The sequence below is a fragment of the Thermoascus crustaceus genome (genome assembly GCF_041956765.1).
Source record: "Thermoascus crustaceus strain CBS 181.67 unplaced genomic scaffold VTN00scaffold_9, whole genome shotgun sequence".
Taxonomy (NCBI): Eukaryota; Fungi; Ascomycota; class Eurotiomycetes; order Eurotiales; family Thermoascaceae; genus Thermoascus; species Thermoascus crustaceus.
In genome coordinates, this window is record NW_027192535.1 from 398,100 (window position 1) to 424,882 (window position 26,783).

At 54.5% G+C, this 26,783-nt stretch overlaps 8 protein-coding genes across 8 annotated transcripts; 4 read left to right on the forward strand and 4 right to left on the reverse strand.

Moving 5' to 3' along the window:
- Window positions 1-169: 169 nt before the first annotated feature.
- Window positions 170-2,074, forward strand: VTN00DRAFT_10159 (uncharacterized protein; the record flags this gene model as incomplete). The annotated part of the gene is made up of 4 exons (XM_069426784.1): window positions 170-635; window positions 692-789; window positions 844-1,801; window positions 1,869-2,074. 4 exons carry the CDS (start codon window positions 170-172, stop codon window positions 2,072-2,074), a joined length of 1,728 nt encoding a protein of 575 aa, XP_069283921.1.
- A 5,124-nt stretch (window positions 2,075-7,198) lies between these two features.
- On the forward strand, window positions 7,199-9,397 carry VTN00DRAFT_10160 (uncharacterized protein; the record flags this gene model as incomplete). The annotated part of the gene is made up of 1 exon (XM_069426786.1): window positions 7,199-9,397. One exon carries the CDS (start codon window positions 7,199-7,201, stop codon window positions 9,395-9,397), a length of 2,199 nt encoding a protein of 732 aa, XP_069283922.1.
- A 718-nt stretch (window positions 9,398-10,115) lies between these two features.
- VTN00DRAFT_10161 (uncharacterized protein) lies at window positions 10,116-12,649 on the forward strand (the record flags this gene model as incomplete). The annotated part of the gene is made up of 4 exons (XM_069426787.1): window positions 10,116-10,166; window positions 10,307-11,987; window positions 12,090-12,275; window positions 12,387-12,649. The coding sequence occupies 4 exons, from the start codon at window positions 10,116-10,118 to the stop codon at window positions 12,647-12,649; spliced, it is 2,181 nt and encodes a 726-aa protein (XP_069283923.1).
- A 1,017-nt stretch (window positions 12,650-13,666) lies between these two features.
- On the reverse strand, window positions 13,667-15,115 carry VTN00DRAFT_10162 (uncharacterized protein; the record flags this gene model as incomplete). Its single annotated transcript, XM_069426788.1, has 3 exons — window positions 13,667-14,449; window positions 14,505-14,644; window positions 14,701-15,115. The coding sequence occupies 3 exons, from the start codon at window positions 15,113-15,115 to the stop codon at window positions 13,667-13,669; spliced, it is 1,338 nt and encodes a 445-aa protein (XP_069283924.1).
- A 1,374-nt stretch (window positions 15,116-16,489) lies between these two features.
- VTN00DRAFT_10163 (uncharacterized protein) lies at window positions 16,490-17,062 on the forward strand (the record flags this gene model as incomplete). Its single annotated transcript, XM_069426789.1, has 2 exons — window positions 16,490-16,717; window positions 16,781-17,062. The coding sequence occupies 2 exons, from the start codon at window positions 16,490-16,492 to the stop codon at window positions 17,060-17,062; spliced, it is 510 nt and encodes a 169-aa protein (XP_069283925.1).
- Window positions 17,063-20,065: 3,003 nt separating this feature from the next.
- On the reverse strand, window positions 20,066-20,441 carry VTN00DRAFT_10164 (uncharacterized protein; the record flags this gene model as incomplete). The annotated part of the gene is made up of 2 exons (XM_069426790.1): window positions 20,066-20,158; window positions 20,265-20,441. 2 exons carry the CDS (start codon window positions 20,439-20,441, stop codon window positions 20,066-20,068), a joined length of 270 nt encoding a protein of 89 aa, XP_069283926.1.
- Window positions 20,442-22,203: 1,762 nt separating this feature from the next.
- VTN00DRAFT_10165 (uncharacterized protein) lies at window positions 22,204-23,361 on the reverse strand (the record flags this gene model as incomplete). The annotated part of the gene is made up of 1 exon (XM_069426791.1): window positions 22,204-23,361. The coding sequence occupies one exon, from the start codon at window positions 23,359-23,361 to the stop codon at window positions 22,204-22,206; it is 1,158 nt and encodes a 385-aa protein (XP_069283927.1).
- Window positions 23,362-24,428: 1,067 nt separating this feature from the next.
- On the reverse strand, window positions 24,429-26,783 carry VTN00DRAFT_10166 (uncharacterized protein; the record flags this gene model as incomplete). Its single annotated transcript, XM_069426792.1, has 1 exon — window positions 24,429-26,783. One exon carries the CDS (start codon window positions 26,781-26,783, stop codon window positions 24,429-24,431), a length of 2,355 nt encoding a protein of 784 aa, XP_069283928.1.

Below are 26,783 nucleotides of genomic sequence, written 5' to 3' on the forward strand. Positions count from 1 at the left end.
ACTTTTGTGTCACGTGACTTGAATAGTTGAACTGACATTTTTTCCGTCTTTGGATCCACCGCGCCGTTGACTCAGAAAGACAGTTGATAAGACCATATTGCGCCCATTTCGAATCATATTATTTCGGGGCCCGTTGTATTGAGAAAGGTTTTCCGGTATTCTCTGCACGATGTGGAATTCCCCGAAGGTTGGAGTGCTCGGCGGCGGGCAACTGGGCAGAATGCTCATGGAATCCGCCAACCGACTCAATATTCAGATGAACATTCTGGACGCCGAGAACGCTCCAGCAAAACAAATTAGTGCCCATGACGGCCATGTGGTTGGGTCTTTTAAGGACCCTGAATCTGTACGAAAGCTCGCACAGACGTGTGACGTCCTGACAGCCGAGATCGAGCATGTGGATACACATGCCCTCGAAGAAGTTGCTTCACAGGTCAAGGTCGAGCCTAGCTGGCAGGCCATCCGGACCATCCAGAACAAGTTCAACCAGAAGAAGTATCTGTCCAAGTATGGCATCCCGATGGCGGATTACCGTGAACTTGTTCAGAACAGTCCGGAGGAGCTGGCGGAGATCGGCGAGCAGCTCGGATACCCCATGATGCTGAAGTCACAGACCATGGCCTATGATGGCCGAGGTGAGATATATTATGTCTCCAAATATGGAGTTTAATTCTGACATATATGTCTTCAGGAAACTACCGTGTGCAGTCCAAGGAAGACATTCCGGCTGCACTCGAGGCCCTTAAGGGTCGACCGTTGTTCGCCGAAAAGTGGGCATATTTCAAGATGGTTTGATGCCCACTCTCCTCTCTATTTAGTAATAATTCTAATGTAAATTTCCAGGAATTGGCCGTCATGGTCGTCAAAACCAAGGACAGTGTGCTGTCTTACCCTACTGTGGAAACTGTCCAGGAGGACTCCATATGCAAGCTAGTGTACGCTCCAGCCCGGAACGTCTCCGACGCCATCAACAAGAAGGCGCAGGAGCTTGCCAGGAAGGCCGTTGCCGCCTTCGACGGCAAAGGTGTATTCGGTGTGGAGATGTTCCTTCTAGAGGATGACAGTATCCTCCTTTGCGAAATCGCAAGCCGAATCCACAACTCCGGTCACTACACCATTGAGGGCTGCCCGCTCTCTCAGTTTGATACCCACCTGCGGGCTATTCTCGACCTCCCTATTCCCCCCAAGAGCCTTGAGCTGCGCCAACCGTCTATCATGCTGAACATCATCGGCGGTGCCACCCCGGACTCCCACTTGAAAGTGGCAGAGAAGGCCCTTGAGATCCCCAATGCCAGCATCCACCTCTACAGCAAAGGTGATGCCAAGCCTGGACGCAAGATGGGCCACGTCACTGTGACCGCTGCTACCATGTATGAGGCAGAGACCATGATCCAGCCGCTTATCGACCTGGTCGATGAGATCCGCTCTCAGCGCAGCGATATCAAGACCAAGCCGGCGAAGTCTGGTCCTTCCAAGCCCGCACCCACCGTGGCAGTGGTTATGGGCTCTGACAGCGATCTCAAGACCCTGGTTCCCGGCCTCAAGCTTCTCAGAGACTATTTCGGCATCGAGCCGGCTGTGGAGATCACGTCTGCGCACCGCACACCCAACTATATGGCCGAATACGCCGCTTCGGCTGCGTCCCGCGGTATCAAGGTCATCATTGCTGCTGCTGGAGGAGCAGCGCATCTGCCCGGTATGGCGGCCGCACACACTGCTCTCCCTGTGATCGGTGTCCCTGTAAAGGGAAGCTCTCTGGACGGAGTCGACAGTTTGTACAGTATTGTGCAGATGCCAAGAGGTATGTATCAGCCTGCTCTCCTTCTGTAACTTTCAACCGCATCGCAAGATAGCTAACGCGCATACAGGCGTCCCTGTCGCAACGGTCGGCATCAACAACAGCATCAACGCGGCCCTGCTGGCAGCCCGATTCCTGGGCTCGTTCGACCCCGCGATCCAACGCAAGGTGGAAGCGTACGCGGAGAACGCCAAGACCGAGAACCTCGAGCTGAAGGGAACCAAGCTGAGGGAGCTCGGATGGGAGAAATACTTTGAGCAGATGGAGAAGAAATAAAACGTATAGAAAGTCTAAATTATTTAAGGACAGGCCCGACTTGCCTTGCGGTCAACTTCCATGGAACTGTCGAGACTGGAATAAAAAAGGACTGGATATAGACGCATTTCTCTTATGATGGTAAACGATATAACCACTGCTTTCTCATGATGAGCGTATTTCTGTTTTTGCTTTTGTGTCGGCTATCAAAACAATGGTCGCAAAAAAAGGACATACCGTCAATGAATCAACTCTTCGCGGAGAATGAATGGGCTATGTGGCAACAAAACAGAAAGATGCCGTGTGGCGCAGCACATCAATGCCTTGTTCTTTAGCGAATTGTTGGTTATATTATATCGTGATGTATTATAGGGGATGAGAAGCATTAATTAGTACCTCCGTAGTACCTAGCTTCAATGCCTTAGGTAGAATAAGCGTACTAGTAGCGGCTAAGCACAGCCCGTGTTAGGTAGATCCAGCCGCTACTGCCGCGTTACAAACAAAGAAAAGAAAAAGATACATCAATTCAATAGCGCATAAAATATCAACTCCTTGAAACGCCAAATTCATAGCTATTTTTTTTTTCTCTCGTTCGGTCGCAACGAAGCACTACAGTACAGAAAAAAAAATGCCTAACTTGAGACAGGTACGTACACTACCTAGGTAGGTATTTGAATAAATTAAATCGGCCCGTCCGGCCCTCAGGTGGCGACTTCGCTTCGCGATAATCGAAACCGACTAACAGGCCCATAGCCAACCTTTAGTACCTAATTCCCCGGTAGGTAATCTCAGGCTGGGGCCTGAGCCTATCACACCACTCAGCTGAGTATCCTGTCTGATGAAGTACTATAGCAGCGGCTTTCTTCCCTATCTCCCTCTCGAAAAGAAACAAAGCACTACGTACAGTACATGAGGTACCTACGATGTGGGAGCATTGGATACCTGTAACACAGCTAGAAACCTAACACAGAGTCCAACACCAAATAGGCTTTCCGGGAAACTTCCCGACTTAACCTTCGTTGAGGGTTCACATGCCCGAGGTTTTCTTCCCCGCGTGATGATTGCCCTTCCCTAGGTAGATGCCTCGCCCGTTTCATCAGATTAGTATTATTCTTTGCAGAGAATTGCATGTGCATGAAGACATCTTCATCTGCTAGTCCATCCATCAATCCATTTCATCGTCATGTCCGGATTGAGTCTGATCGATCGATCGATTGACTCCGTCGATTCCATCACATAGCTCGCTATGCGAGACCGCGGGTAGCCGTGGCGGCTGCTCCCGCAGTGTCGAAGTCGGACTGGGTTTCGAATCCTTGATCGCTGCGCGATGATGAGAGGTATGTGAGTTCTCCAGGTCTGAGGAAAAAATACTCAATAAATAACTGATGGCTGGGTAGGCACTTGATCATGTATCTGCTGTGGTATGGGACACCGACAAAGATATAAGAGGATGTAAGAGGTGAGGACCTCCAGCGCGCAGTGGCATGTGTACTATTGACAGAAATCCCTTTCATTCAAACCTTGTTCACCTCCAAGGTTGTGAATGTGTCATAGCGTGACTTGCTTAACCCGGTCCTCGTGAGTCTGGTGGGGATAAGATGGGGATGGCGGTATGCACAGTACCTATGTATCCAATTCCAGTCTATGGACCACTGCCTTCTCCGCACCTAAGGTACGCACTGCACAGTACAGCAGCAGGTTTGGTCGAGCATGCACGGGGACACGGATGGAATCACAGGATGTATGCAGCACCGTCTGGAGAAGCCATATTAGTCTTATGTTAACAATGTTATACAGGATCGATCACCCGCGATCCGCGGCGGGAGGATGCACCCCTCTTTTGCCCTGGCTTATGTCGATGATCCTCCACCAAGCTTCTCAGAGTTACTGGTGCTAAATACATGTTGTGCACCCCAGTGCACCCAAACCACCAGGCAAGCATCGCTTACCGATGCTGAGTTTTGAGCGAACCAACAGTTTCTGCTTCCTGACTTTCAAGTAAAGGTCCACGCCTGGATTCCTTTCTTTCTAATCTGGATCGATCTAGATCTGGTCGGTTCCAGCCGTGCTTCCCGAGTTCAGTTTCTGTTCGAGTCAGTCGATCGATCGATCGGATCGACGGTCGACCCCGGACGGTGACGGGAGGAGACGTGGGCCCCAGCCAGCCAGCCACAGGGTCCCGACGATGCCCTTCTTCTGGAATGAGAAGAACTGTGGCTCCGAGCAAGTTCCGTTCCCGGGTGGCTGGACAGACTGTGGTAGATTTGAATTTCTCTCGCTGCTTGGGGAGGGAAAAGACACCCCGTTTCGTGAGGACTTGTCAGAATGCTGACCCGATCTTTCTGGAGTCATCTAGTCAGTATCTTGATTCGCCCACCTGGAAGGATGGGCCAATAGCCAATGATGCACTAAGGCACGTTTTGCTTCTCTGCGCTCGGCTGATTCAACCCTGCATCGACAAGTCCTGACGCAGTAAGACTAAAGAAGTAGTAGATAGCAGCCTGGGGCCACCCCCGCTCAGGGCGTTCACGTATGCAGGTCTTCTTCGCGCTCCTCGTACTGTGCAGCCAGTCCCTAGCCTGGCTCCTGCCCTTGTCACGAGTCCGACCGGCGGATGCTTCTTGAAACGCAGATCATGCAGTAAGCGTGAAACAAAAGGGTATAGTCGGGGTCGTCCATGGATGCTTTGTCCGCCACCCCCAGCAATCATTTTCGGGGAAGGGAAAATCATCAGTCAGCCAGCTCTCGAAGAAAGAGACTGGTCTGGCAGAGACGATCATGATCTCTACACGCCCAATGCGTGTGTTGGGACTCGGGACGAGCTGACACGATCGCAGGGCCATCTCGCAGGCTTCCGAGACGATCCCAGCGATCCGCCGCGTTAGGCCCTTTAACCAGATTCCAGGGAGAAAGGTGCATCCCTCGCAGTTTGCACGGTAGGGCCCGCCAATCACTGCGCCCCAAGCCACCCGACCCCTGCCAGTCGAATCGATCGGTCCGCGAACCCGCCGTAAGAGTAAGACGCTGTCATCCAGTCCGCACAGCCAGGCTGAGCAGCCAACAGCCATCTTGGTGACGGTGCAGGCGTATATCCTGGATATCCCTGTGCCTGGATCTTGGCCCAGTCGACGGTTGGCCCCGACGTGTAGAGTACATCTTCTCTTCTCTTCTCTTGAGGCATGACTTTTGACTAGGGGCGATTCCCCGTGAGTTTAACAGGCGAGGCAGCCATTGAGGCAGGACATTATTCATCGGGTTGTCATCACTCATCTCACCCGCTGCGCCGGTAGCACTGCTGTGAGCACTGCTTTGCCAATCTTTTAGTCGTGGGGTATGCCTTTTTAGTTTTACGGCTTTACCGCGACAAGCCAGGCAGAAAATAGAATGGATCTCGCTGGCAATACGAAACAGAGGCCTCTCTGATCAACAGGAATATTTTCTGGCCCCTTTGCAGCGCCGTTGCAGCCTCACGGCAAATGGCGGTGCTCATAAATCGGGGCCAGAGACACGGTGGTTCGTCGGACACGTGTAATGCATGTTACAGAAAGCGATCAATAATACCACTACAGAGCACTACGCTACCCAGAAATGGCCGCCGGCAGACGCTCGTTATATCAAATGCTTGTATCTGATTCTTTTGACCTTTTGGCGCCGAGATACTGCGTCTTGCGGCAGATCTTGGCATCGACGGCCATTCTGTACGTAGAGATGTGGAATAGATCTTAGGTATCGGCTCAATTGGCTGTCCAATTGCCGTCTTGCAGCGGTTCTGGGTGAACCTGGGTTCTGCGTCGTCGAGGCGTTCGAGAAAGAGCAGAGATAACCGGTCGACGGCTCCCCTAGAACACCCGAGACGGACAAGCGCGATGCCCCCACAGCAGAATGGGTGGGCTGATTCGAGGGAGGATGGTCCGGAGTACGGATGGAGAAAACGGAGACTGAGAAGTCGACATGTTTGGGTCCGGAGGAGCCTCTTAGAGTCGGCCGGTTTGCTGGTAACTTACTGTTCTCCGCCCGGGTACGCGAGCGACGCAGCCCTCCGTTTCTAGGGAGACAACGGCCCAGGTGGTGCTCGTTGCCGTGGGCTCGTTTGCCCTTGTGAGACCAGAGAGAGCTGCTGCTACGCGGGAGGATTAGTTAGGTGTAATATTGGGGGATAAGTTACATTCCTCCTGAGGTGTGAGGGGGAGATGAGAGGTCGGCTGTCTCAACGTTGAACGGGTGATCTGCCGTCGCGCAGTAGTCGAGCCGGAGCTGGCCTCGTGGGCGGTTCTGAGCAGATGGAGATGCGTATTATTCAAGGGGAGCAGCAGGAGCAGCAGGAGGCAGTAGCAGCAGCAAGCAAACCGAATAGCTGTTCTCTCTGCCTGTCTAGCAGAATAACAGATAGCATATCTCTGGCAGCTCAGCCAGCTCCATTCCTGTCAGCCAGGCGGTGGGGTGGCAGCACGGCCGTCAGGTAGCGTCCGTAGCGCGGGTAGCGTGCCAGAGAACGCTGCGGGCGAGGCCTCCGGGAGAAGGAGTCAGCCTGACGGTTGACGTGGGACGCCCTGGCTCTGCTGCGTCAGGTGGCGGACGAAGAAGATGCTGCTTGAAGAAGCGCTCTGCTGGAAGACGCCTGGAAAGAAAAAAAATACCTGCATCAGGAGAGACGGCCGTCGAGGCTAGCTGCACGCCGCAGCCACTGCTCGCACCCGCCTCGCTCCGCCTCATGCTATGTATGGCAGCGCGCACTAGCATCCTGGCCCTCGCAAGGAGGACGCTCCCGAGGCCCACGCCATCCCGACAGCGAGGTACCGTGCCCTACGCAGGCCGCCGCCTCTCCCCACTCGCCCTCTCTCCGCTCGAGACGCTGTCTCCCTCTCTCCCATTCACCCTCACCTTTCATTATTCTCCCCTTCATTGTCCTCTTCCCCCCGTCGTCTGCGCTGGCCATGTGTCTTGCTCACCTCCCAGCCTGGTTTGCGTTCTCCACGGCAAACACTGCTCCCTCCCCCATCCGCCCGTCCACCGCCTGATCTATATGGAGTTGCTCCGTCTCAGCTCCTCGTGCACCCGGTAGCTGACCTGCAGCTCACTCCCTGAGAGCTCGAGCAGCTTCAATTCTCCCTCCCGGCCGTCCTCCCGCCTCTGCCTCCCCAAGCCATGGCCGCTCTCGACGTCCCTGAGGCCGGGCTCTCTCTGCGGAGAGGAGAGCTGCCCGGCAGCGCCTCCCCCGACCCTGCCTCCTCCGCCAGACCGACCCAGATCATGCGTTTGAACCTCGCCCAGGAGACCCTGGATGAGCTCGTTCAGAGCCTGCGGAATGACCAGAAAGCTCGAATCCGTCTCGGGAAGCATCAAACGCTCTACTACGGCTCCAAGTCCCAGCCGTTCCACTCCTGCCCCGAGACGCACCGTTCCGAGATCTACAGCTCCAACCCGTCAGACAAAGAGAACCTCTACTTCACCGGGGTTCTCAGTCACAGCCTCGAGGTCCAGAAGGCCAAGGAGGCCACCGCTGCCACCGATGAGGCCCTGGCCAACCTCGAGCAGAGCCTTAGCGCCTTCGAGAGGGGGAAGGAGTCCAAGAAGACGCACCTGATCACCAACATCGATGAGATGAGGGCTCTCCGAGCTGGAGATAACCGGTCGGCCACGGGGAGAGAGGCTGCTCTCCTGGCCCGCATGCCCACCAGCAAGATCGACGTGGAGAAGGAACGATTTTTCAAGAACGCAGCTAATCGGTCCATACCGACCAGTCCTGCCTTGGGTGTCTCCCGATCTCCTGCCTCTTCCGTACCTGGCGTCACACCCACCTCTGCCCCCTCCTCCCAGAACAAGACGAAAGTCCGTCTCGACGCCCTCAAGGTTCCGTTCATACACCTTCTCGCCGTCCGCGCGGTTTCAGTCCGGTTTCTCGCACAGAAAACTCGTTCCTCGCAGGAGGACTGCTTGACGCTGGCCCAAAAATATGCAACAGAGAACCGGATAAACCCTGAAAAGTTCGATCTCAAAGATAAAGCCTACAAGGAGCTCGATGTGTGGAATTTCCCCTACCCTTCGCAGGAGGACCGTCAGGAAGCCATTGAGAATGCCATCTCAGCGTTTGACCGTATGCGGATATCGCGCACGGACAAGCTGTGGCAGATGCTTCTTCCCAAGGAGGAACGAGGGAAGGGCAAGGTGCTGTCGCGTTTGAACTTGCAGACGGGTCCGATCAAGAAGGCTCCCACGCCACGTATCCACGTGCAGCCGTCCGAAGACACGGGCAAGGAGGAATCTGGTACCGGCAATGAGATTGACAGGACGAATAGCCAGCCGACATCCAAGGCTACTACTACCAAGCAGACCTCGAAATCTGGTACGGGTACTACGCAGAAACGACGGGTGGGCGAGAATGCCTCCACGAAGCGAGCACCGGCAAAGGCCAAGAACACTACTTTGACAGGACGTGTGACCAAGAAAACGGAGAAGAAACCGGCTGGCAAGACTGAAGGGAAATTTAAATCCGCAGAGTACATCCAAGATTCAGACGAGGATGCTGAAATTGCCGATGCGGCGGCCCCAGCTCCGAAGAAGACAGAACTCGAGGGACCTAAAACGGCAAGCAAGCCGGAGAGCAGATTGTCACCATCGATACCAGCGAAAGACACATCTTCACCGGCTACGAAGGCCAAGACGACGTCGTCGACGACAACGGCCCGTCCTCCCAGCTCAAAATCTCCAAAAACCGCCACGAACGCAACCTCGTCGAAAACTTTGCCGGGCTCGTCACGACCCTCGAATTTCACCTCACCTCGGAAACCATCCCCCCTCGGGTCCTCTCCTCCGACCAACGCATCCGACCTCGACGGCTCTGACAGATCTTCTGCTCAGAATACCTCCTCAAGCTCCTCTTCCTCACCTCTCATAACCCAGATACAACGACAGGACAAAACAACAACTGCTGGTTCTAGTGCTGCAAAAACTACTGCGAAGACAAACGGGGTTCATAAGCCCGAGGAGACGGCGAATCCTCGAAAACGCAAGGCGGAACCGGACCGTGACACTACTGCTCGCCCGCAGGCGGTCGCACGCACCAATGGGCACTTGGAGCCCAAGCGTATCCGGACCACCAGCATTTCAAGCGGCAGCAGCACAGGCAGTGCGTCGCCGCCACTAAGTCGGGAAATTCTGCGCCAGCAGCTGCGGGAGAAGTCGCAGAAATTCAAGCAGTACTACGCCAAGTACCGGGCCCTACACGAGGCGATGGCATCGCATCCAGACCCCCCGCGGGCGGAGCTGGAGAAGCTGGAGCGGCAGCACTTCCGACTGCAGCGGATGAAGAAGGAGATCTGGGACGAGCACCGGAGATTATTATGAGATCGACGATGATGACAGACGCAGCCAGCTTGATACCATTGTGTAGCACTGGGGAGTGTGCGGAGTCTACTGTTTGTGATATCATCTCTACCTGCTTTTTTATCCTTACAATTTTCTTTCCAGGCTTGGTGTATACGGCGTTTTTTGGGCATACGAAGCAAAAAAGGGTAATTCGCTTCTGGAAATTGAGAGAGTTTTCCATAACCCAAGTCTGCATTTTTGCTTTCTTTTTTTTGTGTTGCTCTCTGAGCGTGTGATCAACATCACCCAGGATCCTGCTATCAGTCAGAACAGGAATGTGTTATTTATCATGTATAGAGGACGGATGTAGTAAAGAACGTGCACACAGTCGAAACGACCGAGAAGAGCACGAACAGACTCATCAATAAGATGAATTGAAACAAATAATATTGTGTTATTGTCCAGGAGTCCTTCGTACGTAGAAGAGCTGATCTGTGAATGTGAATACTACCCCGGACCGGCTATCCCCGGCGGGTCTAGCCCCCGGTGAACTCCAGAGCACGTGGAGCGCTAGCGTAACTTACTGGATCCGCGTCACGGGACGGTATCGCGCCGACGTCATCATGCGCTGCACGCTAGGCCCGAAACGGCGCGGCTTGGCGGACGGAGCGGACAAGTCCAGCTATCGTTCTTCACGACAACTTGGGAACAACACCAGCAACCGCGGACTCTCAATTAATCGCAATTGTATACCACCATGCCGCCTTCCAAGGGACACGGTACGGGGAGGAGGAATCCCAGTGTTCTCGTGAGCTTTTTTCTCTTTTTAAAACCCCCCATTCTTCCTGAAACCTGAATTCAGAACCTTCTGGATACCCCAGTTATCCGATCCCGACGACCGTTGGAAATTGATGGCTAACTGATACGGCATGATGTTCGTTCATATAGGTCACCGACTCCCGCGACCAACGACAGCAATACCACCCCCCACCCCGTCGCTCCACGGCCTCCACGCGTTTCATCACCGTCGACAATGTCCTCCAGTATGCCTCCGACGTGCCCTCCATGCAGCAGCGACACCCGACGCCTCCTCCGTCCCAGGGTCCTCCCGGAGGAGTAGCGGCGTTGAGGGCGCGGGGACCCCGGTCCCGGATCATGGGAACTGGTGGTGCCGTTACGGGTATCGGGACCGCGGGCTCAGTGGGCGGAACGGTGAGCAGGCTCGCTGCACAGCCAAGGCTGCCGCCACGGACGACGAAGGTCAGTGAGAAGTTGGTTCTCCTGCCGGAGACGGAGCGGGAGGCCGAAGAGGAGGAAGAAATCGAAGAAGAGGAAGAGGAGTTTGTGGACGAGGAGCTCGTCCGACGACTCGCGGAGGAACGGAACGAGGACCCCGAGACCGTCAGACGTCAATTGGAACGACAGAAGGCGATCCAGAAGAAGAAACAGGCCGATTTCGATATCGATAATAATATTGCCCCGCTGCTTGCGGAGGAAGAGGCCCTCCGCCGCCGCCGCGTCCCGCCCGAGAAGGCCAAGAGCTACGCGGAGCGCCTCCCCAAGGCCCGTCGGGCGGCGGAGAAGTTGGCCCGTGTCACCGCGTACTGCACCGCGCAGGCGTACCGGATGAGCTCGACGGCGGCGTTTGTGAAGGAGTGGCACGGTGCGAGGACCAAGTTGTACGATGACTGTCTCTACACGGCGTATCATCTCCCGCTGTTGCCTGGCCGGGACGGGTACAGGGTCCGGAGTAGTCCCGTTGTGAAGGGCGCGGGAGGAAGGGATGTGCTGGCTGAGGAGATTGAGAGGAATGAGCGGAGGGATCATCATGAGGAGTTCTTTACTGAGTCTGAGGAGCATTCTGTTGGTCGGGCAGCGGCTCCGGAACGTCGGGGCGAGTCGAGGGATGGGAGTGAGAGCGAGAACCCGGACGGCGGGTTGACTTCTCCTGCTCATGGTCATGGTCATGGTCAGGATGTCAGCGGTGGTGGAGGAGAAGGACAAGTCAGAGAAGACGGCGCCCGTGGTGATGCAGAAGCAGTAGCAACAGATAGCATCTCCTCCGGTGCAGACAGTCAGAAAGACCGTCCCAACGACAACTTCCCTGCCTCCGACCAGCAACCACCGCAACCACAACCGCCACCAGCCCGCATCCCACCGAACGTCTTCGCCGTCGCCGAAATGTTCGTCTTCAGCTACGGCGTCGTCGTCTTCTGGAACTTCACCGAACGCCAGGAGAAGGACATCCTTGCCGACCTTGCCTTCTGCTCTTCCACCCCGACGCCCACGGGAACTCCCTCCTTGCCCTTAACCACCATGCCCCTCCTGGAAGAGGACTTTGAGACGGAAGAATTCCACTTCGAGTACTCGACCGAGATCTCCAGACCGAGGGTGTACAACGATATGATCACCCTGCGGAGTGGCGATCATATGATCAAGTTGGCGATCAGTCATGGAATTGCGCAGAGCACGAAGCTGTGCTTCTTCGAGGAGGTCATGGCACGGCAGATGGCTGAAGCGAAAGACATTCCCCGACGCTTGGCGGTGACGGGAAAATTGGGCATGAAGAGGGAGGAAGTCTTCCGCATCTTAGGCCGTTTATTCAAGTCTCGTGTGGAAGTTAACCTTTGTAAGTCTTCCCTCCCTCAAACCCACTTTAATCAAGCTACAAAGAAAAAAATCCAGATCATGTCATTTGAACTAACAAGCCATGACTGGGATGTATAAACAGCAAGCAACGTCCTCGACGTCCCCAACTTCTTCTGGGAGAGCGAACCAACGCTGTACCCTCTCTACATCGCCGTCCGCGAATACCTCGAGATCAAGCCGCGCATCCAGGTCCTCAACGAGCGGTGCCGCGTGTTCCTCGACCTCGCGGAGATCCTGTCCGATTCCATCGCGGATAATAAGATGAGTCGTACGTTTGCCCTAAACACCTTCCCCCCCCCCCCCCCCCCCTTCCCCCTCTTCTCCCAACGCTCGATTCTCTACAAGGGAAAAGGATTCGATACTAATGGTTATTGTGTAGACCAAACATGGATCATCATCGTCCTAATCTGCATCTCCATCCTGGTAACTGCATCCGAAGTCTTCCTCCGCTTCGGACTGCTTTCCGCTAGGACAGGTAATAAAAATAATGACGGCATTTCCTCTACGGGTTCGACTTCCTATATCGCGTGGCTACTTAATGGCGGGAAGTCATCATCAGCGATGGCCTCGTGTGTGTGTCCCGCCATTGGCGGTAATCTTCCAGGCGGAAATGCGACGGGTACGGGTACGGGATTGTGGTGATGGTTAGTGGGAATACAATACGGTGATGAAATTGGAATTTTTTCGAATTGTATGATATGATACGTTCATTCATTTGTTTTGTTCTATTTTATTCAGTCTTCATTCAGGTGGAGTTGGCGTTGTGTTGCGTTGCATTCAATTGCATTGCATTGTATCCGGTTAGCATTTCACTACAACCTGAACCGGATGGGCATATCTCCATAATTAGGTAAATGCATATTCATGGATAAATAAATACACAGTACTACTACACTATATTATGCAACATACCCATCCAGTCAATTCACATTAATTGCCTGTTCCCTACCCTACCACTCTATTATACATATCCATAGACCCTCAACTCCGCTGTCCGGTCCAGTTACAAGGCACAGTACTCGGTAGCGACGCCAATACCTAGGATGGAAATTCAAAAACCACACAGGATGCCGTCGGAAAAATAAACGCAAGTACAGCATGAGAAAAAAGACCCGACTTGTGGATATTAGAAAATAGTAGACATAAGAAAATGTGCACACCGCCAAAGATCGAACTCGGATGCGGGGCCAACCAGACCAGTTCCCTTCCCTTAATAACCACCCACCCAAACGTGAATCTTTTCCGCTCTCTATCTATGCCTCATTTCTGGTCATAGGGCTCATCAGGCAGAAACCACAGAACAACAAGGAAAATTCGACCCACTGGAACAGACCGCTCACGCCGGTGTTCCAATGCCAATGCGCGCCACAGGGATTAATAAACACCGATGAAAAACGACATATGGACAAGCGAAAATGAAAGAGTATAGAGATGGAACAGGAAAAAGGACAAATGATGACACCAGATTGGTTGCTCTTTTGGGGAATCACAGCATAAGCAAAGAACCGCGGCATATGAGAACACCGGAAAATGCCATAGTCATACATAGCTCAGCACCCAGACCCCATCTGAAACCCATTCGATTCGCCAGTCACGTATGCAGCACTGAAAGATGCGGTATACGATAGAGCGAGAACAAATCCCCATTGCCCGTGGCCGCTAGACGGATGTTGCCCACGACGTTTCACCGACTTTTGGCTTCATCTCGTAGTTTTCGGGTTCGGTGCTGGCGGGTCGCCGGATTGTCGAGTTGGGAAAGTACATGTGGGGTGGCATGGAGCTCGGATAGGCCGGTCCACTCGGCTCTGGGTAGGTGTAGTCGGTGGCCGACCCCGGCGACGGAATACTGCCGTGCGACGGCGACGCCCACCCAAGACTCGTCATGTGTGGGCTGCCGCTGACACTGTTCGGCCGGTGGTCGTTGTTGGCCGGAGGTTCAAGAGGCTGCGGCGGAGCATAGCCGCTGGGGTGCGAGGTCATCGACGGTCGAGTGTGTGGCGCGCTGCCGTAGCTAGACAGAGATGGGGATGTCGCTGTTGGAGATGAACGAGGGCTGGGCTGTTGGAAGTCCCCACGCACGTGAGGAGGGATCGACCCATTTCCCATGTAGAAGTCACTGACGGGACGGTGCATATTCAAGGGTGGCAGCTCGCTACCACCCGGTGACAACGAAGGATGGTGCGCCGGCGAAGGAGTCGAATGCGCAGAGGCGGGTTCAGAGTAGATGCCTTCAGAACGGTTCGCTCTCTCTTTGTTTTGCCTCAGATTGGCTTCCGTTTCCGCAGCTGCCTCCTCAATCGTACCGGTGTGGTGGTTCTGATGGCGCGTCAAAGTTGTGCGGCGAGTGAATGTCTTTTGGCAGTTTGCGTATGGGCATTTGTATGGTCGCTTTCCAGAATGGATCCTGCGGTGTCTAGCCAGCGAGGATGAATCACTGAATGGCTATATTATTTCTGTCAGATATGCCCAATTGACAGCATTAGAAGATCGAGCATACCTTGCCACATCTCTCACACATGTGCGGTTTCTCTCCCGTGTGGACACGAGCGTGCACTGTCAAGGCAGAACGTTGGATGAACTGTTTTCCACAACCGGGCCATTCACACGCGTGTGGCCTGACGCCAGTGTGTATCCGCTCTGAGAACCGAGTTAGATGTTTGTTTACGTCAAGTTATCACCGCTGTAGTACATACCATGTCGAGCAAGATCGCTACGCCGAGCAAATCCTTTGCCGCAAGTCTGGCAATGGAACGTCTTGGGTGCTGGCTCTGAACGCGGCTGAGGAGCACCGCCGTTCTGCATCTGAGGGTTTCCAAATCCTTCGTGCATATATGCACTCTGCATCATAGGAACGCCATTGTTCTGGTGTGGAGGGGGAGCGAATCGCATCCCTTGAGGGATGTTGGCCATCTGGTGGAGGGATGGAGCGGATGGAGGATATGTGAGCACTGGGTGCTCAGCTTGCGAGGCACCGTGTTCTGAACCCATGTCGGAGGATGTTCGAGAATCCAGGTGAACAGCTTGCGCGAGTTGTTGATGAAAATGCACTTCTGCAGCAGCTACGGCAGCAGCAGGTCCCTTTTTATTCAGGATGGTCGTGATGTCCATGACCTGGCTCAGCGGCTAGCTGAGAAACTGCGGTCAAGGACGAGTCCGAGAGTGTCCAAGACGGGCCCTCTGACACGTGGTGATCGCACAATTATATTCCCGGCGTCCTTCAGGCTCCACAAACTCCAAGGACCAGGACTACGCGTCTCCCAAGTGTGAGTGTTGCGCGCCGAGGAAGGTAGAAGGCGTTCGTTATGTGACTCGGGAGTTTAAACCGCGGCGGAATGCTTGCGAGAGGAAATAAGGACCGGTTGCAAGATACGGTGTGGAGTGACCCCGCAGATGTCAGCACTGTGTCCGGTCTAAAGCAGCGTTAGTCTCTGGTTTACACTGCGCATGACGGAGCCAATGTTCAGTTTGTCGCTTAGAGAGCGCGAAAAGAGAAGACTTTGTCGAAGGAAAACCTTCGAAGTAGGTCCAGGCTGGAGCGGGATGCCAGCACAAGGAACAAAGACCTGAGAATGCTGGTGGGCTTACCTTGCGTTGTACGTACTGAGGAAAGTGCGATGTAGTCGAAGAATGGAGGTTGTCGGATTACCCAATTCCCATAGACTGGAATGTGGCTGTGAGGCAAGGGCAAGAAGGTCGAGATTTTGTCACGGCCAAGTGATTGTCGAGATGCTCAAGTTTGGAGTTCTGAGTGAAAACCTCTTCTCACTCTGCAACGAGTCTGAAAGGCTAACGCGAGTGCAGTGAAGTCGTCCTGTAAGCGGCGTCCTCCGACCTATCGTTCAGAACTTCACAGAACCACCCAGAGTGACGGAAATCGTGTCACCAGTTGAGGGTCTTCCAACCACACCGAGATTCTCCCTTTTCAGACTGGGCTCGGGTGGAGAATGTCCAGCAAGAGGTGGACACGACACAGGTGGGACAAGCGGTGATGAAGAACAGTGTGGTAGGATTGCACGACGATGCTATTCGACGTGGGAATCAAGAGGCTCTGTCATAACCAGTGATGAGATCAGTAAAGCGTCCAATACAGAGGTATGTTCAGCTGCATGGGATTGAGTGAAGATGATGCGCTCCCGCCGCTGGTTTGTCAGGCATCAGCAGCACCCCGAGGTAGCTGAGCACCTCGACCCGGCTGCTGATGCGTGACATACAGACTACCTCCCCTCCAGAGAAGCTCTAAAGCAGAAGAGCACGGCCAGGATCGCGTTTAAGTGGCACTTCTGCTGGAAGAGCACGGATGCCAGCAGCGCACAACAGCTCACGAGTCCAGACGCGGGACCAAGTGCGTCATAAAGACAGCAGCGGGGAGTGGCAGCCAAGCAGCGGAGTGGCAGGGAAGAAGGACATACAGGAACTGAGAGTCCGGAGACCAGAGCAGACGAAGCCGCGAGCACGAGAGAACCAGCGCCGGCGGGGGCAGCGATGGTGGTGGTGAGAGCCGCGGGGACGAGGGATGGCGAGGGAGGTTTGGATGACGGCGGCGCAACCCGAGCGAATTTGACCGCAGCGGGAGGAGAAACAGTACAAACACCCGGCCGGGCGACGACGACGCAACAGACCGGAACACCAGACTCGAGCACACACGAGGCTTCGAGGGCCTTTGTCGACACGAGAGCGTCGAGAATATTCCTGGCGGACGTGGTGAAGGAGGTGAGTCCTGGCGGAGCTGGGAGACGTGGAGTACACGATCGAGTACTTATTATTCAAGACCAGGGTTGCGCGACTCGTCCAGGATCCAACATTATTATTACTACGGAGGTTGCAGCTTCCCACGTTTCCACAACCGGTGGCTCCAGGACTGGTCTGGTCATGGAGCTGTACTCCGTACGCGCCAAACGGTCGCTCCCTCAGCGCCGGCTCCACAACGTGGCCCTTCCCCGTTCCTCTGACCAAGCGAGGCGCCGTCGTCGCGGTGGATACGGCCTGTACGCCCGGCGCAGATCTGAAGATTCGGCACTGTCGACCATGACGAGAGCCCTGAAGGCTCACGGCTAGCTGCCATGACGCAAGGATGTCTGTTCGAGTCCCCTCCGCGACCTGTTTCCTGTTTCGACGGGCATGGGCTGGCAGATGGCGCTGTGCATAACCATATCCCATGTCTCTGCACCCTCAGAAACCCTCTGCTCACCAGCCATTGCCCCCCGACTTGTCGATCTCGTGCAACGTGGGGAGCAGTCAGCCAGAGCCACACGCACCTCACTATCCACCCGATAGGGATCTATTGCTCGCTGGGAACCAACCAAGAGAGGACGGGCTATGGGTCCGTCGAACAGCCAGGACATCACCAGGATCTCAGGAGTCAAGCCTTCGCCGTCTATGAACCACCGGCCGACGAAGCTAGCGTGAATTCGGAGTACGCAGGACTTATTATTACCACCGCTGTATGCCACTGTGGCTGCGGGAACCCTCGATACGGTAGACAGCCACTATTGGCGCAAACAAGGACACTTCGACTGATCCCGGCAGATATGCAGAACCAGTGATCTTCTGCTGCTGCTACCAACACTAACAGACCGCAAGATCGACTGCTCCCCTTACAGGGATTACGGGGGTATTTGAGACAAATCCGTCCTGTCACCCTCTGCTGCATACTGGCCGGGTATGTTAGTGTATGCACTTGGGTGCGGGCCATAGCCTCCTTGGGCCCGGATCCAGGCGTGCATGGGAGCCTGCGGCCCTGCGCCCGGGCGCCCCATCATCTCTCGGTGTGTCCCCTGCGGTCTGCTTGCGCGGACTAACTACAAGCTGCTATAGCGGTCGCCGCAAGCGAGACTATCCCTGTCCGCCAAGTCCCGCTCAGTCCTCTAATGGTCTTCCAGAAGGATTTTGGAACCGAGATGGAAGCCTTCTAAAGCGTCCCCCCGGCCCACCGCGCCATGTCGCAACCAGCGTAACCGAATTGGACATCGGCTCATGGATGAGCCACACCCGGCCACGATTGACAGCTCGCAGGGTGCGCCCAAGCCCAAGCCATCCTGCGTACTCCTCCGTATGGTGCAGTCCGACATGGATATGGAATCTACAGAGTATGGACGCATTGGACGGAAACAGAATGGTTCCTGGTCGGAGGAACATTGCGGCAGCGGAGTACGCCTTAAATGTGATCTGGGATTCAGGTTCGCCATTATGCCTGTGCCATCTGTTCCTTTCTCCGTACGCGGCGAATCTAGCCGCCTTCGCTGGAAGCTGGACAGCAATAACAGTAATGACAATATTTGTCAGTTCAAGCACCTGATAGGTTTTCTGGACTGTCAGCAGCATAGTTAACTCTCTCTTTACACCACTGTTGACTTCGTCTCTGCTTCCGCATTAGAACTGACCTAGATTCCGCCCGATCTGGCTTCGCTGTTCCAGGAACACGAAGAGATAGCCGTAGCTCCATAGACTATTCTGTCCGCGGCGTCCTTAGCGTCCGAGATCTTAACGGTCTTGCAATGGCGATCATGTGTTCTGGACACAATGATGACCTGGACGTACGGATACTCCACACACACACAGAGTACGAAGACGGGGTACATCAGGCTGCTGAGCCAAGCAGGATATGCAAAAGACCTTACTTACATTGACACATCAGGCATGCCTGTGTTTCAGGATTCTGGCTGATATATGCGTGTCTGTCTACCTGCAAGAACTTCAAAGGTAAACAGTTTCCGCCGTATTACAATTCATGAAACGTCAGTCGTGGTTTTACCCAACTTAGCCATCCGAAAGATCAGGTGAATTCCCGTTGAGCAACGAAATGCTATACTAACATTCGAAATTACGAGCTTATATGACAAGTACCAATGGTTACTATTGCTATCGTCTACCCCGTACTAATCCAGGTGAGTCGCATCAGTCGTGATTGCTCACATTGTGTCTAGAAAACTCCGGTGATGATAGCAATGGTCTTGAAGATACTGTCAGCTGTCAAACTCCCGCATACGATGTAGTCTACTGGGGACTGTTGGACCCTTTTTCATTTTTCCGACTGGCAAGTGCCATGACCAGCACTCGGCCACTTTCCGCTCAACGGTAGGGCTGGCGAACAATACCCTGCAAATCATCCGAAGAGAAGCTTCCCCGTAATTACGGAGTATAAAGCGGCATCCCCAAGTCATCCCTGAGGATGGTCGTCCCGTTGTACGGATAACTTTTCGGACGCCTCGCCCTATTTCATGGTCCCCGCTCTGGCTTCCGATCCCCGAGAGACTAGCTGGACCCTCTGATTGACCGGAAGGACGGCAAACAACCCCTTTCCAGCACGACATCATTATTAACTTCGTATCTGGGAAATCATCATTTTATCGTTACCAGGTTGGTGTCGTCATCCAGGAAGCCAAACCGTCGATAACCAGGGAGATCCTTGAAAACGCAGAGATAATTTGTCACCTTGTTAACAGCAGTAAACACGGATTGCATCCGATTATTAACATGATTCTACGTATATCTCCGCCGTCCCCGTTATCGAAAATCGCTAGAAGGGGCCCGCCACACTCTAGAACCACATCCTCGTTCACCCATTATTGAGGCGTCGATAGACCTGCCAGTTCAGGCTGCAACGTATTCCTTTGATCCCTCTGAAAGGTGATACGCCAATCGTAGAACAGTTTTGAGTGTCCAACTGTTGGCGCACCTCACTGATTGGTTTGAGCCTCACCCTGCTCCGTACTTGACATATTTATCGCTTTATGACCTGTGTCTAATTCATGAACAAAACAAAAAGGGACTCCCTAAGGCTCGCCGCCGGCTTGGTCAATCGTCATCGTTCCCCGTCCTTGAGGTGCAGCATGAACGGGGCGCTTAGAGTTCAGGGCGCTCGGTGGGCTCGAGAGAGATTCTCCACAGCGCACTGGGCGGGCGACCGGGGCCAGGGGTTCTCCCTTTGTCACACGGTGCAGAGACGACGCAGTTTAAATTATTATTACCGGACAGGGGTTGTGAGTCCAGAATTTTCTGGAAGGCTTCTAACGTCGATGGTCGGAGCTTCGCAGGCGGGGAGAGGATAGAGCCCCTGTCTCATCTCGACACGGTCTCCCAGTGGGTCGGGATATCGTAAAGTGTTCCACTCGAGGACGACGCAGTCTCAAAGACGGACTCGATCCCCACCGACTATGCACTGGGCACCCGAATCCTCCGTCGTGGACGCCGATCAGCAGCCAAAAGAAGGCCCGACGACTGCTAGAACTGCTCGATACGGAGAGCTCCGTACGGGTACCTTGGAACCGTGAACGGCCGTCAGGGACCGTCCCGTCTGCAGCGGCAAGAATGCGGTCCTTGCTTGCCGGGCCGTCTTATCCACATCTGCAAAACCATCGCTGTCACTGCTGCCTGCAGAGAGAACCCAGGCTGGGACAATGTTCTGGTATGACTTCTGGGATGAACACCGCAACATGGCACCCTCTGGCCTTGGAGATGTACCGTACCACATGTCCCTTGACCGACTACGGGGCATTACCCGTATTGGCGAGGCTGATCAGACGCGCTAGAGCAATAATGGGCGGGTGCAGCGACTAGTCAATCATCGCCGTTAGGATGGAGATAAAATCCTTCTAGAAGGCCCCTAGAAGCCCGGGAGAGATCCAATGGGTGCATTCAAGCGTTGACCGCCTCCCCCTGCGGGCCCCTGCGGCGGAACCACTGCTTTGACGGAGGACATCAACCGGCTCCTCCGTCACATTCCGTCCATAGCTTCGAGCGTTCGGCCGTTATTAACTCATGACATCGACGGCTACAGATGGATGGATCTTGCTGCAGGGGCCAGTAGTCTCCAACGATTCCTTCCCATCCTCCCCCGGCGGATGCAAATCCGTGTGATCCACATCGAATCACAAGACAACATTGTGGCCTTTCACACGGAATGCTCCGTAGTCTGACTGACTATGAGCATCTTGCATGAAAAGAATACTCCACAGAAAACCATTCCCCGTCCAATAATCTATCTGGCGATTCCGATACGTGATAATTTTCCGAACAGTCGTCGGAAATCGTTTCTATTGGATGGGAATGCCGTCCGCCAGCCACCGATAATGCTTATTAACTTAGGCAGGCAAATGTAGGTAACTGAACATGTTGACTGGCGGTGACAGGACACCGGAATCGGATTCCCAGACCATACTACTTGCGGTAACGACATGCACTGTCTACCATGTGCGACTTGACCGTACTACAGTACATACCGCCCATACATACATGCTGCATATGGCAGATGCACTCCAAGGCTCCTGCATACCTACTAACTAACCCAACCGATAACCTTCTCCGTACAAGCATTCTGCAGGTTGCAGGGTAGAGTTATCTTAGTTGCCCTTTGCACAAACTTTAGCACCCGCATGATGTGAAGCAGCCTCAAATCTTACTTCTTATGTGCCTGGGCGCCACAGTACGGAGTGCCGAGGGGACTGTGCTGTGCTGATAACTTTCTACCATCATTATCATTATCATGCTTTTTAAACTTGATAGGTCGGGATCGCTGGGATGTCTGTGAATGCAGCCACTGAACTCTATGTTGTAGGGTATCTATCGACCGGATCGCACAGATATATATAATATATATATATATATATATATATATACAGGAGACCCCCGGGGCTCTCCCTAGAACTCAGCCCCCCTCCCATATGAGAGGTTATATATATAGTAGTTGATCTATTCTAGCATATAACACAAAATCGAAAATCGAAATCAACATGTGACCTGACCCGACCTATGTACGGAGTAGGAGTTACTTGTTGAACAAAAGAAGCAGAAAGGCAACGGCTACTAATTTTATTTTCTCAGGGTTCCTTGGTACCTTATAATAATAATAATTCAATAACACTGGCAGTTTATATATATTGTATTGTACAGTCCCGACAGTCTGTCCAAGTCCTCTTTTACTTTCTTGTCAAACTACCTGGATACGGGTTATGCATTTGTTTGCTTGTTGAGTTCTGCGATTGGGTCTGCTACATTTCTATACATCTTCTCTATATCTCGTTTTCCGAGGAGGTGGCAGTAGTACAGTACATGCATGTATCTATACACGCAGAACACATGAGAATCGAACGTCAATCGTGTGCTCAGACTCACCGGCTTCGCCCTGCAGTATCTATAAAACAAAAACCCACTAGAGCCTAGAGCTCGGAGAGAGAGGAAAATAATGAATGAGGGCCCGATTACACCCCCTTCCTCACGGCCCAGAAATAATTCCCCCAGCTCTCGGTCCCCCGGACGATCCTCCACCCAATACCCGGGAAGTACATCACCCCGGCACACTTCCACCGCATCCCATCGAGCGCCTCGCTCCCCGCCTTCCTGACGGCCCCATCCTTCGCCCTCATCAACGCCTCCTCCACCCACCCGCGCGCCTCATCGGGGTTGACGAATTTACTCCACTCGTGTGTTCCGCGGGGCACGACACCGATCGGCCAGGGCGCTTCCGCGATGACCTGGTTCACGAGCCACGAGGGAAAGGTGCGCGCGATGGTCGAGCCGATGAGCCAGCCTCCGGGGCGGAGGAGGCGAAGGGTATGTGTGAGGAAGGACAGGGGGGATTCAACGTGTTCGAGGACTTCGAAGAGGGTGATTACGTCGAATTCCTTGCGCTCTCCGCTGCCGCAGCCGCTGGCGGGGTTGGTGTTTTCCGCCTCCGGCGTCGAGGTGGAGGGCGAGGGCGAGGATAGAGCTTCGATAGTGGTATTCTCGTACCTGAACCGCCCGCTGCGCAGGTGCTCGTGCAGCGTTGGGTCCGTGCGGGCGTGGTCCCTCGCGATCCGGATCAGGGTCGTCGAGGGGTCGATGGCGAGAATGGATGCGGCGTCAGTCGCTGTCGCTGTTCCCGCTGACGAGGAGGAGAGCGGAATCGTCCGCGCCAACGACTCCGCGAAGATCCCGCCGCCGCATCCGACGTCGAGGTACCTCAATCCTTCTTGTTGTTTAGCGGATGTCTCCGCACCCGCGCTCGCATCTCCTGCGGCGGTATCAGTGGCCTGCGGCGGCACATAATAACGAGGATGAGCCTCCGCCAAACACTCCGCGATGAAGTCGTGCCGGAGCGGGTTCATCAGGTGCAGGACCCGGGAGGGGCCCATGGGGTCCCACCAGCTGCTGGCGAGGGCGGAGAAGTGGGAGAGTTCATCGGCCGAGACGGATGCGGACGGTGAAGAGGAGGACGACGAGGATGAGGAAGGATTGGAGGGAGAGGCGAAGGAAGAGTGGTGTCGTAGGGTGCTGTTGGCAAAGAAGACTGGTCGGGTGTAGGTCGTGCCGCGGACGAAGGTGCGGGAGAGGGTGCGGGCGGCGGCGGGCCGCAGGCACCGTGGAGGGTGTGCCATTGCGCGTATGGAGGTGGAAGTAGCGGGAGGGAGAGAGATCCGGTTCAATTGAGGTTTATGATTTTATTCTTTCAGGCGGGCATAGGAATGGTCGGGGTCATATGTGCTGTCGAGAATCCGAGAATCTGCTTGTGAAGAGACCATCCTCGACATCAGCAATCTCTGAACTTTTCAATCGCAACGTCTCTCTGGGAAACAGAGTCACATACCTATATCATATCTCATTCCCTTGCCTGCTATATCTTCATCCGAATAAACGAAGGGACTCAAAGCCAGGCCATCCCTCCTGGCTAGCAAGCAAGCGCTCAATCGATCTGCGATTATCGAACTCCGACGTGTTTGCATCTGAAGCTCCGAGTTTGTCTCTTACCGTACGGTACGTGCATACGCCCTTGGCGGAGGAAACAAACATGCCAAGACTCCCGACATTAGCGGACGCCGGGACGGGCATGATTCGATGTAGCACTTGTCCATTGAGAACATAAGAGAGTGGTCAACGGTGATGATGGAGGTATAGCCCATGTATGGGTTTTCTTTTATGTTTATGCTCTACAACCTCCCGCAAGAAAGTTCTCTGTTCTAATGATGCGATGACCGTACTGTGAGTACATTCCAAAGGTACAACGCAGCTTTATTTTTATACCTACCGAAATAACGCTCTCGGATTTGTATAAAACAGAAATGGATCGATTACATAGATAGGACTTCGCTCTACATACGGAATTTTCTTTTTCTTTTCCAGAAGTCATCAGGAGGTGTTCAAGAAAACCCGTTGCACTCTATCTAAGCACTGCATAGTATATATAGTAACTAGCTAACTAGGCAAGCAGCGGGTATATCGCAAGTTTGCCATATATATATTAAGTTCCACCACGTCTCGGGAGCCCCGTGAGAAAAAGATAAAATCCGGGTATAACAACAAACATTACCTCCATCTCACATAACAACTTTCGTCGTAGCATGGGGGCTCATTATATACATCATCATTATTCTTCTCCATCCACATCATACCCAAGAACTTCAACCTCCAAATCCGAAACATTAGGTAGGTAGCTAGAGCATGCCACTTAGACTGTCTCCTTCAACTTCGCACCCCCCTCCAGACTCTTCTTCACGGTGCTCTCCGCATCGGTACTCTTCTCCGTCGTGGTCCTCGTGATCGTCCGGGCAAAGCTGAAGAAGCCCTGCCTCAGCCCGAGCTCGTGTCCGATCCGTCTGTGACCGTGGGAGCCGTGGCCGTAGTCCTCACCCTCGGCGAACCAGCCCGTGTACCGCTTCGTGGCCTTCCACGCCTCGATGCCCAGCACGAAGACGATCAGTCCACCGAACGAGAGACCCCACTCCCAGCCGATGCCCTGCTGCTTGAACACCTTGGTGTTCAGACCGGGGATGTACACCGCGGGGAAGACGGAGACGAAACCTACGACGACGGCCCAGAAGAGGAACTGGTTCTCCCAGACGTCGTGGAAGAAGGGGAAGGACTTGAGACCCTTGTCGTTGCTCCGGTCGCGGAGCGGGTCCAGGTTGAACAGGCTGTTGCGGAGGTGCTTGAATTCCCAGGCGGAGATGAGGATCTGCCAGGTGAGTTCGGCGAAGACGGAGGCTCGCGCGCGGAAGACGACGTTGCACAGGTCGCCGCCGCTGCGGTTGCAGTCGACGCCCAGGTCCACCTGGCCGTTGCCGACGCCGTAGATGACGATGACGAAGGTGAGGAGGGTCGTGGTGCCCATGATCAGTCCGTAGACCATCATGTCGACGATGATCTGCCAGGTGAAGACGCCCGTCTTGGTGTCGTGGGGAGGGCGGTGCATCACGGCCGCGGAGGCTTTCTCGCGGCCGAGACCGAAGGCCGGGAAGGACGAGGTCAGCATGTTGATCCAGAGAATCTGCAGCGGCGACAGAGGGAAGACGGAGATGCCGGTCCGGTCCTGGAATGCGAGACCGACGACTAGGAGCACGACTTCTCCCACGTTCGAGGTGACCAGGTGGAGAATGAACTTCTGGATGTTCTCAAACATGCGACGACCCTCCTCGATGGCGTTGACGATACTGGCGAAGTTGTCGTCCGTGAGCACGATGTCCGAGGCTGATTTCGCAACATCGGATCCTCCCATGCCCATGGCGATACCAACATCGGCGGCGCGGAGGGACGGGGCGTCGTTGACACCGTCACCGGTCATGGCACAGTAGCGGCGACGACGGTGGAGGGCGGCAATCATTCGAGTCTTCGTTTCCGGGGCGCAGCGAGCAATGACGAGGGGAAGAGAAGGCAAGGCATCAATCTCTTCGTCGGTCATGCCATCGAACTCAGCGGCAGTTTTGACGAGAGAAGCAGCCTCCTCAGCGGACATGGTTCCGAGGTTCTTCGGGATAATGCCAACTTCCTTGGCGATGGCAGATGCGGTCGAGGGGTGGTCACCGGTCAGCATGTGGACGCGGATTCCGGCCATGGTACACTGTCTCACGGCATCCTTCGTTTCAAGTCGTGGTGGATCGTACAGACCGGCCAAACCCAGCAGCGTCAAGTCTCTCTCAACCTGGTCGCGGGGGATCTCCTGTCCCGGCTGGTATCCCGAAGGCGCCGGTTTCTGAGCGATCGCGAGCACACGGAGACCCTGCTCGGCCAGGAATCCCATCTGTTCGAGGACCTTCTCCTTCAACTCCGGGGTCATTTGCTGCTGGTGCTCTCCGAATCCCATGGTTGTGCAGAGGTCAACGACCCGCTCGACGGCGCCCTTGGTGTAGATGACGGCTCCCTTTTCGTCTCCCTTCTTGTAGATAACAGACATACGCTTGATGGTGCTGTCGAACGGATACTCAGCCAGTTGCTTCCAACCACTCTCAGTCTCGAGAGTCTTCTTGCCATAACCAAATCGATGCGCGAAAACCTGGAGCGCAATCTCGGTCGGGTCACCCATGGTCTGCCACTTGTTGGCCTCGGCATCGTGACGAACGGTAGCAAGGTTGCAGAGCGCAGCAGTGTTGAGGAAAGCCTCCAGTCCTGGTACAATCTCCGGCAACTCAGTAGGCTTCTCCTCTTGCTCACCATCGCGCGCCTCATCGGCACGCTGCTGGTCCTTCTCCTGCTTGTCGGCGGGGACATCGAACCTGAGAGCAGCGGCGCTTCGGGCCTGGTCGTGCTCCATGCGCTTCCGCTCCTGCTCCTCTTCGGCTTCTCTCTTCGAGGCCGGGGGTTGGCCCAGGGTGATGTAGCCACGGGTCGGGTTGTTGGCGTCGTCGGACTTGTTCACGCTGTAGATGCCAACTCCGGGGATCCAGGCCTTGCGCGTCACCATCTGACCCTGGGTGAGGGTTCCCGTTTTGTCGGAGCAGATGTTGGTAACGCCACCCAGAGCTTCCAGGGCGGAAAGCTGGCGGACGACGACCCGTCGCTTGCGCATCTGCGTCATTCCAACAACCAT